Source organism: Aspergillus pseudoviridinutans (assembly GCF_018340605.1).
Source record: "Aspergillus pseudoviridinutans IFM 55266 DNA, scaffold_2, whole genome shotgun sequence".
Classification (NCBI taxonomy): Eukaryota; Fungi; Ascomycota; class Eurotiomycetes; order Eurotiales; family Aspergillaceae; genus Aspergillus; species Aspergillus pseudoviridinutans.
This window is the reverse complement of record NW_025091282.1, coordinates 3,342,721-3,356,281: the sequence shown is the minus strand read 5'-3', so window position 1 is coordinate 3,356,281 and position 13,561 is coordinate 3,342,721. Positions and strand designations below refer to the sequence as shown.

The 13,561-nt window shown below is 52.5% G+C and overlaps 4 protein-coding genes across 4 annotated transcripts; 2 read left to right on the top strand and 2 right to left on the bottom strand.

Moving 5' to 3' along the window:
* Positions 1–79: 79 nt before the first annotated feature.
* Positions 80–1,110, bottom strand: Asppvi_003232 (uncharacterized protein; the record flags this gene model as incomplete). The annotated part of the gene is made up of 2 exons (XM_043299201.1): positions 80–441; positions 543–1,110. The coding sequence occupies 2 exons, from the start codon at positions 1,108–1,110 to the stop codon at positions 80–82; spliced, it is 930 nt and encodes a 309-aa protein (XP_043155136.1).
* A 1,354-nt stretch (positions 1,111–2,464) lies between these two features.
* Positions 2,465–7,343, top strand: Asppvi_003231 (CORVET complex membrane-binding subunit VPS8; the record flags this gene model as incomplete). Its single annotated transcript, XM_043299200.1, has 3 exons — positions 2,465–2,791; positions 2,844–3,270; positions 3,331–7,343. The coding sequence occupies 3 exons, from the start codon at positions 2,465–2,467 to the stop codon at positions 7,341–7,343; spliced, it is 4,767 nt and encodes a 1,588-aa protein (XP_043155135.1).
* A 1,135-nt stretch (positions 7,344–8,478) lies between these two features.
* Positions 8,479–9,664, top strand: Asppvi_003230 (glycoside hydrolase family 16 protein; the record flags this gene model as incomplete). The annotated part of the gene is made up of 3 exons (XM_043299199.1): positions 8,479–8,834; positions 8,891–9,317; positions 9,398–9,664. The coding sequence occupies 3 exons, from the start codon at positions 8,479–8,481 to the stop codon at positions 9,662–9,664; spliced, it is 1,050 nt and encodes a 349-aa protein (XP_043155134.1).
* A 259-nt stretch (positions 9,665–9,923) lies between these two features.
* On the bottom strand, positions 9,924–13,168 carry Asppvi_003229 (putative capsular associated protein; the record flags this gene model as incomplete). The annotated part of the gene is made up of 6 exons (XM_043299198.1): positions 9,924–11,490; positions 11,554–11,984; positions 12,035–12,184; positions 12,234–12,653; positions 12,718–13,040; positions 13,120–13,168. 6 exons carry the CDS (start codon positions 13,166–13,168, stop codon positions 9,924–9,926), a joined length of 2,940 nt encoding a protein of 979 aa, XP_043155133.1.
* Positions 13,169–13,561: the final 393 nt, after the last annotated feature.

Here is a 13,561-nt window from a genome sequence, read left to right as displayed (position 1 = left end):
ATTGCTATCTCTAACGAATCATGTTGAATGGAGTAAACTCAAGAGGGTATCAGGAAACAAAAACAAACACACAACAAAATCAGACACCATTCAGAGCGGCCTGTGCTTGCATGACTTGACCTTGATCAACGAAATCTACCAGGACAACATTGGGCTTGCGACCGTAGAGAGAGCTGCACAATGCGCTCTGCGCGCCGATACTGCCGCTACCAGACACGGCATTGGTCTGCGGTGCGCGCAAGCGATCCGGGACCAGGATGCCCAGGATGTCCACGTCCAGGAAATGATTGACGATGTACATGCGCCCATCAGCCGAGGCACCGGACGGACGGTCGATGCTGCAACTTGGGAATGTCGCGTCTGTTACGTCGTAGGGGGTTTCGAAGTAATAATTGAATTCGTTGAGGATATAGGGGACGGAGTTGACATCGGCGCCGTAATCTACCCATGGTCAGTCGCACACACCTCAGAGACGGCCGTAAGCTGGGCCATAGCAACTATGCCCCTTCCAACATGCTCGAAAACGGACGGCTGATACTCACCCAGAAACACCACCAGCCTCTTCCCCTTCTCAATCAATGCTGCCAAGGTCGGCCACGCATCCATCGCCAACGTGTTGGGGCTCCCATCCGGCACAAACGCATAGTCCCTCAACCCGGCCCCCGCAAACGCCTCATCGAATCGCGCCACAGGCACACTATCCCCGTTCGTCAAGAGCAGGGTGACCACCTCGTCCGGGTGCGCGTCCAGCCACCCCTTCACGGTCTCCAGGAACGATTGCAAAGTTCCCGCGTCCTCGAGCAGACAGGATGTATGGCATAGCCGGAGCGCATTGTCGCTCTCGTCGAGGCTCTTATGTGTCTGGCCCTGTAGGAAGCGGATGCCGAGGTCTAGTTGTGCTGTGACCTGGAGGTTCTGGTTTTGTTGCGGGAGGTCGCCGACGAAGGGGCTGTCGTGGGCGCCTAGGTAGGTGATGTTGGAGTAGAGGCGGGTGCAATAGGCTGGGTTGCCGTTGCAGGTTGTTGGGGTTGATCTGGGGGTTACGGGGTTTGTGAGGACTGGGATGGGGAGGAGGGAGATGAGGAGAGGGAGGAAATGGAGGGGGGACATGCTGAGCTGTAGGGTACTCTGTAAGTAGAGAGGTAGAAGTAGGCTGTAATGTCAAGGGACTCCGCTCAAGACTGAAGCTACGTGGGATGAGCTTTGTTCTTATTCTTTCACCTGAAGAAAGAAGAACAATGGAATGATCAGATCATGCATGCCCTCGCCGTCTTTGAAGAATGTCCAGGATCATGGCACATCACCGCTCCTTGTGACCACAACGCGGCCACCTGGGTAGTATCAGGTCCCATCATGTTCTTCGATACTTGTGGGATAATCTCCCACTTTGATGAAGGCTGATACTACCCTGCGGGTTATAGCGCTCTGTGAGGGACAAGGCACGGCATGCGTGTAGAGGGTAAGCTCGGTGGTTGGTGGATGGTGACCATTAGCTTGTGATGGACAGAGAGAGTGACAGACTGATAGGATGATCAGTCTGGATGAGTTTATCACCTGCAGGTCCAGCGGTCCAGCAAGCATCTGCCAGTTATTCCACAAATCATGTATGGATTGCGATTAAAGCTTGCTTGGTGTCTCCTGAGTCAGTGGAATGGTTGATTGTTGTCTTGTTTCTTGCATATTTAGCCTTGAGGTAGGGTGAGGTTTTGGTTGCATTCTTTCGCTTGGATCTGTGGGAGTTGTTACGAGCAATATGATCGTTTATTATTGGATTATGCAAGAAATATGGCATTATTACCCAAGCTCTTTTATACCTACTTTATTGTACCAGAGGAAAGGTAAGGTAGCTTGGATACTTTGTTGATCGAAGCCTGAGGCACAAATCTCAGGTACAGGCCATCAACAATCCAGGTACGATTAACGATTAACTGTTTCTGGCTACTGGACATCAACAACAGTAATGATAGTATAATGCTTGGATTCGAACATCTCATCAAAAGATCCCCTCCCAATCTCAATTCTTCTCACCTGTAGATAGACAAATGAGAAAGTTGCCGGTTGTGGCTGCTCGTGGCTTGTGGGGTCGGTGACATGATAGCAGGCAGCCAAGCCAGCCTCCCCCATACCATTTCTGGCGGACCATCTCCAGCTCAACGAGCTGCTTCAACCGCCACGGGAGAAACAGCCACGGTTATTGATCTAACTGTATCATAGTTATCCATGGGGTTTGCGATCTACCATTGACCTCACCGTTCTTGATTCGACTTATCGCCGTGTCGATTCATCGCCTGAAACCTCCGATACTCGTCCCTCCTGCGATCGGCTTCGTCAGTCAACCTTCACGCACCGCCTCACCTCTCTCATTAAATATCGGCGAACAGGCTTTGGGTCCGTTCTTGATCACGGCGCCTTAACGACCTTTGAATGAATAGTGAGGAGAGATGGTTATGCGAACGTCCTGCCGATGAGCTCCAATATCGAGGGCAGTGATGACCGGGAACGCGAGGATGAGCTGGACTTGGGCCAGGAGGATGAGGGAGCCCTCATGCCTGGCCAAAATCGATCCCTAGAAGACGATGGGCCGCGCGACGAGCTGGAGAATGGTACAATGGCTTACTTTGAGGAGGATCTCTCTCCAGAGACCGATCAAGACCAGACGCCAGACAAAACGATGCCCTCCTCTGACACCGAGGCTGCCAGTTTTCCAGCAACGCCCCGTATCGGCCAGCTCGCTGCTGCTGGCAGTCCTGATGAGACGGCGTCGACGCCGGATGATACCCCTTCTGTACATGTCGGTGTGCTTGCAATCCGAATGCCATCGATCGACCCGCTGATTGTTCTAGGGCTCCGTTCTCACGTCACAAAGCAGCAGTGCTCTGGCGCTCCGAGCGTCTCCTCTTTCCAGTCCCAGTCCTTCCCATCGTCCGTTTGAGCTCCGCTTCCAGTCGAGGCTCTCCTCCTCTCCTCTCGGGTTCCGGCCATCCTCGCCGTTTCTGTCGCATATACACTCACGAAAGTCTTCCCTTACAAGCCGAATGTCACCGATCACCGGGGAGTCTGAAACCCCTCAAGGCCCGTGGGACGTAATCCGGTGGACCAAACTTCGAAAAATTACCGGGCAAGCATTCTCAGAAGTAGGCAAGCGGAACTTTGGCCATCCGACGTGCATGGCGGTTTCTACAAGTATTGTGATTGGAACATCTAAGGGGATCATTCTTGTGTTTGATTACCAGCAAAGCTTGAAGACCATCATTGGAACAGGAACAAAGGGTATGTTGGATGGGTTATTCACCCTTTGGTACACCGACTAAGGTCTGACTCTTGCGACAGCTGTTGAATGCGGCGCCATTACCTCACTGGCACTTTCGGCCGATCACTCCACAGTCGCCGGGGGCCATACCTCTGGCGACATATTCACATGGGAGATCTCGCGATCTGCTCGGCCTTTCCTTCACATACCCCCAATACCTGCGAATAAACTCGAGTTTCGAACCTCCGATGGTCACCTCTCAGGGATGCCGGTGATCCACCTTGGCTTCCTGGGGACGAGACGCACTGCTCTCGTGTCGGCTGACAAGCGAGGAATGGCCTTCTCGCATCTGGCAACTCGCGGCATGGGCGCAGTAGGTCGAACGGTAAAAACAACGCGAATCCTGGGCAGGTATCCCGAAGTCTTCGCCGAGGGCTACCGCGCACGGAGACCGAGCTCCGTCCTCGCCTTTTTGCCTCTCCCTCTTGGTAATGTGGAACAGCCAACCGATTCGCTGGGTCTGGTCGCAATGCTGACTCCCTACCTCCTTGTGATTGTCTCCACGACGCCCGTTGCGCAGACGCAATACAAGTCACCGCGCCCGAAAGAGGTTGCCGCCCATGGTGCGATGACGGGCGCGCTGGCTTGGTTTCCAGCAATCAAGTTGAAGGGCAAAGACTCTGAGACTTCAAAGACGAAACTCGTTTATTGTTGGTCCAACGTGCTGACAGTACTGGATGTCGCTGAGATGGAGACGGATGAACCGCCAAGTGCGGATAGACCCCCTGCTCTGGAATTCACACCCCGAAGCAGATGGAAGGCCGACGAGGCGATCGTTGCCGTGCAGTGGCTGAGTCGTTCAGTACTGGCAGTGCTCACAATCACTCAGCAGCTGCTGATACTTGAGGACCATACTATGCGCGTGACCGACGCCGTGGACTTGCTTAATCGGCACATATACCATGTCGATCTTTTCTCCTCGCAGCTGCATTCCTTAGTCGAACAATTGAATGAGGAAGATACATCGATGCATGGAGTCGTCGCTGATGCTTTTTACATGAGTTTCCGCTCGTACAAAGGACGTCTCTTCTTGATGGGCTTCAATGAAGCACTGGTCGGAAGCCTTTCCAACTGGGCGGATCGGCTCTTTGCACTCATGGAGGCCGGTGATTTTATTGGTGCCATCCAATTGGCGACATCATACTATAAGGGTAATGCGGAGAAATTGACCGTAGGGCTGCCAGAAGAGGATGCGCTGAGGCAACCTATCGTTCGCGAAAAGCTGTTGGAGATCGTATCGGCCTCGCTGAAGTTTGCTTTTGGCCGCAACGCAGAAGCCAACAATGAGCGCCTCGAAAGCCGTCAGCTCGAGGAACTGGCCGAGGTTTCGATATCCGCCTGCGTTAGTATGGCGGAGGACGAATTTCTCTGGGACGAGGTCTTCAATTGGTACGAGGAGTATGATTCGCAAGGTGTCTTCCTTGATGCTCTTGAGCCGTATATCGTGGACGGAGCAGTGCGCTCCTTACCTCCAACTGCTGTCAAGGCTTTAATCAACCACTTCAGCACAAATCATTCGACCAGTCGATTGGAAGAGATTATCTGTCTACTTGATACCACAACGATGGACATTGACCAGGTCACAACTCTGTGCAAACACTATAATTTATACGACGCTTTTATATATGTATGGAACCGCTGCCTTGGCGACTACGTGGGCCCGCTGGAGGAACTTATCGCACTCATTCCGGTGCAGATGGAACCCTGGGTCAACGGGGATTCGACCGATGTGCTCAAACGACTTGCGAACGCTGCAAAGATGTTTCCATATCTCTCGTTTGTGCTCACTGGCCGCATCTATCCGACTGGTGAAGAGATGGATGATGCCGAGGCAACGAGAGCCAAGACAGCATTGTACGACTACCTCTTCTCAGGGAACCAATCTGGCACTTCTGAAGCGAAGGGATCGTTCCCGAGTTTACACGCTATGTTGAAGTTTGACGCATCTAGTTTCATGAGCATGTTGAACGAGGCGTTCGAGGATAGTTTCCTGAACGACCAGGAGCCCGATGAGATCTCCTCGCAAGGACTCTCGATCAACCGCCAATACCTGATCAGCATTCTGTTCCAGGTTATGACGCCTACTTCTTTCGATTCTTCAGATACCATCTACCTCGACATGTTCGTTGCGCGCAACCTGCCCAAATACCCTCAATATATCCTGCTCTCTGGGACGACGCTTCATCAAGTATTAGTGCGACTATGTCGCTACCCGAGTGAGGAGATGGCGGACGACTGTGAGCTCAGTGCGGAATACTTACTGTCTATTTACCATCCTCCGGATATCCAGAACATGATCCCGCTTTTTCGGGAAGCTCGCTTCTACCGAATCTTGAAATCCACGTACCGCTCCGAGAGACAATTCCCTGAGTTGATACTCACTTATCTTGAGGACCCCAGCGAGCAGGAAGCGGTATTTGCATGTCTACAGGACTGTCTCCGCCCCGGCTCCATATTGGGCAAAAAACAAAGACGGGATGTCGTTGACGTGATCAAGAAACGTGCTGGACAATTGGCCGGCATTGATGTGAGAAAAGCCGCGCAGACAATGCAGGAATTAGCCCCCGAAACGCATGAAACATTCCTCAAGGCTCTGGAAGACGACAGTTACAAGCAGTATCAGTATCTGCTCGTTGTCGTGGAAAGCTCGACGCGGGATGTTGCAGAAGCAGGGGCCCCCCGAAACGTCGCAGACTGGATGATTGAGCGATATGTGCAGCTGCTCTGCAGGTACAACCCCTCGCACGTTGCTGAGTTTGTGGATGACTTGCGAACGGGCGATGTGCGGCTGGAGGAGTTGCTGCCTGCCATGGAAGAGAGCGGGGTGGTCGATGCGGCTGTCATTCTGCTCGTGAGGCAAGGCCAGGTGCGAGCTGCAATGGACCGGCTCATCGCTCACTTGGGTGCACTGCAATCGGGTCTGGTGGGAATATTGCAGAGTGCGCGAGAGTCTCCTGACTCTGCCAGTACGGCGGAAGCCATTACCGATCTCCTTGAATCCTTGGACAAGTACGCACACGTTGGCATCTGGTTGTGCCAAAGTCAGAGCCAGACAACCAAAAAGTCACGGCCGGAGAGGAACGGCACTGGCAGCAAGGTTGCGTTGGACCAGCCTCTGTCGTTCAACGAGACCCTGTGGCTGGATCTCATTGAGGCAGTAGTTCGCATCGCGAGCAGTGTATTTGCTCTGGTGCGAGGACAGCAGGGTGACGACGACGAGCTCACACAGGTGGCTGCGGGGACCTCTTCTTCGCTGGGCAACAATACTGCCCATCTCATGTCCGTCCGCACTTTGGTTCAACAAGTATTTACTGCTCTTCTGTCCAGCACTGTCAAGCTAGGCGGAGCGGCAACTAGTGCCGAGCACACCGATGTAACCTTTCTCCGCATCCTACGTGCATTTCTCACTCGAGCTGCCAGCTGGTCACCGTCGCTTCTTGAGCTGCGTGCCGTCTTGGCGTCGGTCTTCTCCGCATACACGTACGAAAAATCCCTACTGGCTCTGGCCAATGGCATGCTCGATCGAGACCTCTTTGTGCATGTGGAGGAAGTCACGCGGTTGCGCCAACGAGGATGGCGGCCGCGGGGGCAAGTGTGCGAGATCTGCCGGCAACGTATCTGGGGTCCCGGGGTAGGGTCGCAGTACTGGGAAGCGTGGGAGAAAAGACAGGAGGGGGAACGGCAGCGGCGGGCGATCAAACGTCTGGAAGGCAGATTTGATCCTGCAACTGCCCGGGGGAAGGGAAAGGCTGCTGCCTTGGGCGCAGTCGCTGGTCCGTCACTGCACTACAACGGGCATGTGCAACATGACCATCAACATCGGGAAGTTGTCGGAGCGCCTGAAACCGACGAGGCTTTTCGCAATGCCGAAGAAAAGCGAATCGGCCCCGCCGTTGTATTTTCCTGCCGTCATTTGTACCACCAACAGTGTCTGGTGGACCTGGCTCCGGCTGGACGGGCGAGTAAGCGAAACTCGGCCCATTTTGCGCCGGATGGAACAGGATCGGAGTTGTCATGTCCGGCTTGTACATAAACAGGACTTTGGAAGCCATCTACCATACTAGTCATCATTCTTATAAGCATATCTCCGTATGATGTAAAATATGCATCAACCCTGCTTTGTCCCCCTGCCGCATTCTCAAAGGCATGCCATGCCATGGCCTCAGCATATTTAACAGATGTCATAATTTGGAAAAAAAACGCGTCAGGGCTATTTTCGCAGCACTAAAATCTATCAGCAGACCAGGACTGTAACGCAACGGAAATGATGCAACAGCATGGCGATAGTTGTATTGGTATGCTGACGCCACTGCAACATGGCCTCGTGCGTCGCACGATACAACCATGAAGAAATCGCAGTCGGCAGTTGACTATATCCCGGTTCATTATTGACATCAGATAGATGAGAATCTGCAAGAAAAACCGGCGTCGACAGGGGACGGAGATGACATCGGAGTCATTTCTTCACAAGAAGATGGATCCATCCATTCACGTCTTGTTCCTTATTGGGCGCGACGAGTCGAGTGACAGTCAGTAGACCCCTTTCTCACGCTTGTTGATCCTGCATGGTTACAATTACATCCAGACTAATAAAGCTTAGAATGTGATTGATGCAAGCCGCTGTTTCACTTTATTCCAGTGACTGCTGTTCCCGTCCACTTAGAGGCTGGAATCGATCATGATCCAGCCTTCTGACAAGAGCGCGGCTTGGCCTTTGGGCTGAGTAGAGGCCCGCAAATTCCCCGTTTCATCATTTTCATGGTCTTTCGGCGAAGAAGATGACTTACCCTGATTATCTCGCTCCGAGTTGCCCTGTCCACATGGCCTCTGATACATCGCATCCTGACTCCACACCTGGTCTCAAGGCGTTGCCGGGTGCCGGTGGATGCATCATCATCTTCTTCATGGCGAGGCGCCACATTGCATTGGTGCATTAGCGCTGAGCTTTGTTTTGTTCTGCTTACGAGCTGAGCTGAGTGACATGCATTGCATGTATATATTCAGATGGATCTGGACGAGAAAGATGTTCCATTTCTTTCTCTCGTTGTTGAATCACCACTGTCCTTCTCACTCAGCCTTGTGCTGTCGCTCCTTTTCTGCTGTGACTACATTCCTTGAATAGACCAAACACTCCTTTTATTCCTGGTGGACAGCTGAATCAACCCAAAATGTACATCCGGTCGACCCTCCTCCCCATCCTGGGCCTCGCAGCCACCGGCATGGCCGCCTACGTCCTCGAAGACGACTACGGCACCTCGACCTCCTTCTTCGACAAATTCTCTTTCTTCACAGCCGCCGACCCAACCGGAGGCTTCGTCTCGTACGTCGACCGCACCACCGCGCAGAACGCCGGCCTGATCGCTGCCGACGGCACCGTATACATGGGCGTAGACCATACCCACGTCGCCAGCAGCAGCGGCCGGCAGAGCGTCCGCCTCACCAGCACGAAGAGCTACACGCACGGCCTCGTAATCTTGGATCTGGGGCACATGCCAGGCGGCATCTGCGGCACCTGGCCTGCCTTGTAAATTCCCTCTCCCCTCAATCCCTAAGCATGAACCGAAGCTAACGAGGACAAAGCTGGATGGTCGGCCCCGACTGGCCCTCCAACGGCGAGATCGACATCATCGAGGGCGTCAACACCCAAACCACCAACCAGATGACCCTCCACACCACGGACGGCTGCACCATCGCCAACGGCGGCTTCACCGGCACCCTCCTGACGAGCAACTGCTACGACAACGCCCCCGGCCAATCCACCAACGCAGGCTGCGGCATCGCTGCCACCTCGAGCCTGACCTACGGGAAGGCGTTCAACAACGCCGGCGGCGGCGTCTACGCAACCGAGTGGACCTCCGCCGGCATCAGCATCTGGTTCTTCCCTCGCGGATCTACGCCCCTGGACATCAGAAACGGCAAGCCCAACCCGGCGAACTGGGGAACGCCGCTCGCCARGTTTGCCCCGGGCAGCTGTGACTTTGATTCCCATTTCAGCGAGATGCAGATTGTAAGTCCCTTTCCCTTTTTCTTTCCCTTTCCCCTTTTCTTTTCACCTTTCGGTGGGTTTGCAGCGGCTGACGGTCAAAGGTATTCGATACGACGTTCTGCGGCGGCTGGGCAAGCGCTGTCTGGGGATCAGGCAGCTGTGCGTCCGTGGCGTCCTCCTGCCAGAATTTCGTCGCGAATAACCCCTCTGCGTTTACGGAGGCGTACTGGCTCATCAATTCGCTCAAGGTGTATCGGGATGCTTCTAGTGCGAACGTGGTAAGGATGAATGCGACTGAGCATCTGCACGCGCAGTTGCCCTTGGAGGGTCGCAGGCGCCGTTCTGTTCGGCATGGTCGTGGCGTTTGAGGTTGCTGATGAGAGGTGAGGGTAAATATATTGTGGATGTTGCGTATATTTTTATGAGTATACCCTGTTTATAGTCTAGTTTCGAGGCCGACGTACATGTGTCCCTGTATCTACTTAGATTTTTACATATACATTTTGATAAAATGCAAGGAGCTATTCAAGTTTCGTGGCTATTAGGGTATGTTATCAGTAGCCGGACATTATTTACACATTAGCTATGCCAATCATAATTCAAAGCAAAACATTAGCGGCCGGTCATTCACATCTTAAATCCAAGCATATCTCTGTTATCATCCGTCAGTCGGCCCCACTCTAACAGCAGGCGGAAGAAGTAGATCTCCATGTCCTCCTTCCGTAGGGCCTTCTCGGCCCACTTGCGTCCTTCTTCGGCAATATACTTGCCTCGAGCATCGTGTCGCTGCGTTAAGTCTTTGGGCTGACCGTTCCGGTCTTCCGTGACTGGCATGTCGAATTTGGCAAAGTAGGCCAGAGTGCTCCAAACTCCGTGCAGGCGGACATCAATAGGAACATAGTGGAGCCAGGGGGTAACCCGCCGGTCTAACCACTGTTGAAACAAGCCAGTCTTGAAGGGCAGACTGTGACTTTGTAAAAACGGGAGAAATCGACCACTGAAGCCCGCACCGTCTAGGTCAAACAGATACCGATACTTCCAGTGAATCTGGAAATCTACCGGGGACGCGGCGCCCAGCTCTTCCTTCTGCGCCTCGCAATCCAAGCCACATCGAACAGGATTCAGGAGGTTAACAGTGGTGTTCAGTCCGAGGAGGTTTGTCGGAGCCGAGCCGTCTAGGATCTCATACCGATAGCTATCGGTACCTTCAACGGGCAGCAAGACCGATACGTGGCTCAGAGTATTGTTGTTAATGAGGTGCGCAAAACGTTGACGAGGCATTCCCTTCCATTCCCCTGATCGGCTCACTCCCTCGGATGTGCTGCCAATCCAGAAAAGCGTATTCTCCTTCTTCTCGTACTCCTGGTCGGGATACTCATCAGACGGGTCGTACTTAATCTTATCCACATAGTTCCACGGGCTAGGAAACAGGATATCATTGAATCCAGACACCTTGCTTTGGCTGAAAACAGGCGTCAAGACTTGGGATATTTTGAAGGACGCTGGAGAAAGGAAGAACCCGTGAAGCGACGCAAGGTCTGGTTGATGGCATACGTCGGACATGCTGTTCGCGTCTAGGGGAAACTGACCCATCGAATGCGGCCGCACACAGTCTAGGCAAATGTGACGCCGGTCCCAGATCCGTTTCGTCCGAGCTTTCGACGACGGAGGACATAGCTGGCGGACATATCGGTCGAAAATAGGTTGCATGGAGCTATCTGTAAAAACCGTCTCGGTCGTTTGATCGGCGGGCTCTATAGGAGCCCATTGCATGCCACGATCCGTCGACCATACGGTTAATACGCTATTATCGGGAGCCGGGCCATGAGATTTTGCTTCCGTCCCCAACTTGGATGCCTCCTCCCAGGGTACGGCCACGCGTGGCTCGTCGTTGAGGTTGAAAGCCAGATCCATGTCGGGTAAATATTGAGAGAAGTTCTCGATCATTTTGGCAGCACCCAGGACCATCCAGGCATGAGTTGGTTTGATTCCCTCTTGTACTCTGGGCGTGCCATTTCTAATGCTGATCGCCCCAATGTCGTTGAAAGGGTTTGTGGCCAAGTCGCGCGTTAGGTCTCGCAGCCTCGCGGGAGACAATGCACGAAACGGGAGAAGATCCGTATGGATTTGATCAAAGTCATCAATCACAACGGAAGACCTACTGTTGGCGTATTCGTACCATTTATCAAAGCCCCTATGTAACAGTCAGTCGATGGGCACGCAATCTCATATCATTTCACGTTAATGGGCGGCTTACGGTGGAGGATGCTGATCATATCGTTTGCGATAGTTCGCAACAGCATCGGCAAGACTTTTGCTGCTTCTCGCCTGAGAAGACCATGCGTCGTGATGTTTTATGTTCTCATAGATTAGCAGCTCGATCGTATGGAGGTTCGTCAACACCGGCTGACTGGCGACCAGGATGATGCCAACGCCAAAAAGTGCCAAAAAAACCACTCGCATCACAATATTTGCTCTGTATAAGAAAGGCGGTTCTTCGTTGGATGCTGTACGGCCACACAAATACAACACACCCCCAAGAAAGATAGCAAGAAGGGAGGCGAAAGCATGTGACGGATAGATCAATGGGAAGGGCTCTTGTCCATCGAACAATGTAGCGGTCAGCATAAAGCAACCGACAACGACCCCCGCTAGGATGGAAATTCCAACAATGCCGTAAAACGGTATCTAGTACTGTTCAGCAGGATTCAAATGGATGCATTTATAGCACGACTTACAATCTGAGAAGTGGAAAGCACAAGGAGCGTCATCAGCAGACTTTGATTGAATGCGCTTGGCAAGTAGTGAGAGATGACAAAGCCGTCATTTTGGTCCCTAGCCCGAATGGCGAGAATGATTGCGATCAGGGTCCAAAAAGCAGCAACTCCCTATCAATTGCATTAGATCACAACTCGATCCGGTGGCGAGTACACTTACAATTAGGCCAAAACCGCAGGAGACCAGAAAATGTTTATTTCTGCCTTCTCGAGGCCGAGTGCTTTCCCAAAACAGTTCGCTCACACTAATCAAGATCACCGAGTCAAGCAAGACATTCAAAATCCTGATGAACCGCAGTAGAGAATATTGGCCCGAACTGATTGGACAGATATAAGTCGACTGTATGCCTTCTTGAAACTCCGATGCCACTAATCCGCCAATCATGAGAAAAGTAGCCGATATGACGTATCGCATGCGACTCTGACAGAAAATGGCGTGTACACGTCTGCCAATGATGACCAGTTTGCGAATTCGCCCATTAAGAGAGACTTCTGAGTCAGTGTCCGGGCCTTCTGGGATTGAACGAGATCGTTGATTGCGCCAATAATCGTAGATTGAAACGAGGAACGGTATCGCGTACTAAGGGAAACGTAATACTTGGTCAAAAGGTGCCGCTGCGTTTGCCTTTTCAAAGCCCACTTACTGCGTATCCGACTGGCGCGCACTCAATCGTAACGGTCACCTGGCGATGCAACTCTACCCTTATCCAGCCAAGCATCGAAATCAAGGCAATCTTGGTCCACCATCTCTGATTACCCGATTTTGTAAGGAAGAAATCCCTGATCGGACTGCTGGGCGAGAGAGGCGCCTCTCCCGATGGTTGATCGACGCGTTCGGCGAGAGGGATGGCAGTGTATTTGTGCTGAGGTTGGGGTATGCGCGGAATAGTGATATCGAATCTGCTTAAAATCAAGAGCGACACACCCGAAAGAAAGGACGCAACGATGAGCGTATGGTGGGGCCGGTCTGTGAAAACGGTTGGTGAGCACCAGCTATCTGATTGAAGTCCGCGCTGCCTTGGTCAAGGGAATATGACTGCTCTTACCAAAAGCGAATGTCGTCGTGTAGGAAGTCGTTAAAAACATGCAACTCATAAGAAATACCCTGTTGGACTCGGTCAGGGACAGCACAAGAAATGAGACATCCTGCTGGGATCTGCCTACCCCAGTGAGGCTTTGAGCCCCGTCTCCGCGGAGAGCCTAATCATATTCAAGGATCCTGCTTGTTGGTAGCCAGAGAAGCCGCTATGGAGCCATTGCCAGTTATTTTATGTGAAAGCGCTCATTGCAGTCGATATTGCATAAAAACTCAAAATAATTGGACAGCTTTGAACGAATGCGACTGAAGTTGAATTCCAAATCTCGTGTTCTTGAGGACGTTCCGGAGGCGGGCAAAACAAGGATATTTCCAGAGTTCAGCGAGTGATATATGCGACAGGACACAATTCAGTATAAAAAAGCAACGAGCTCAAAACGAGCAGAACGGCA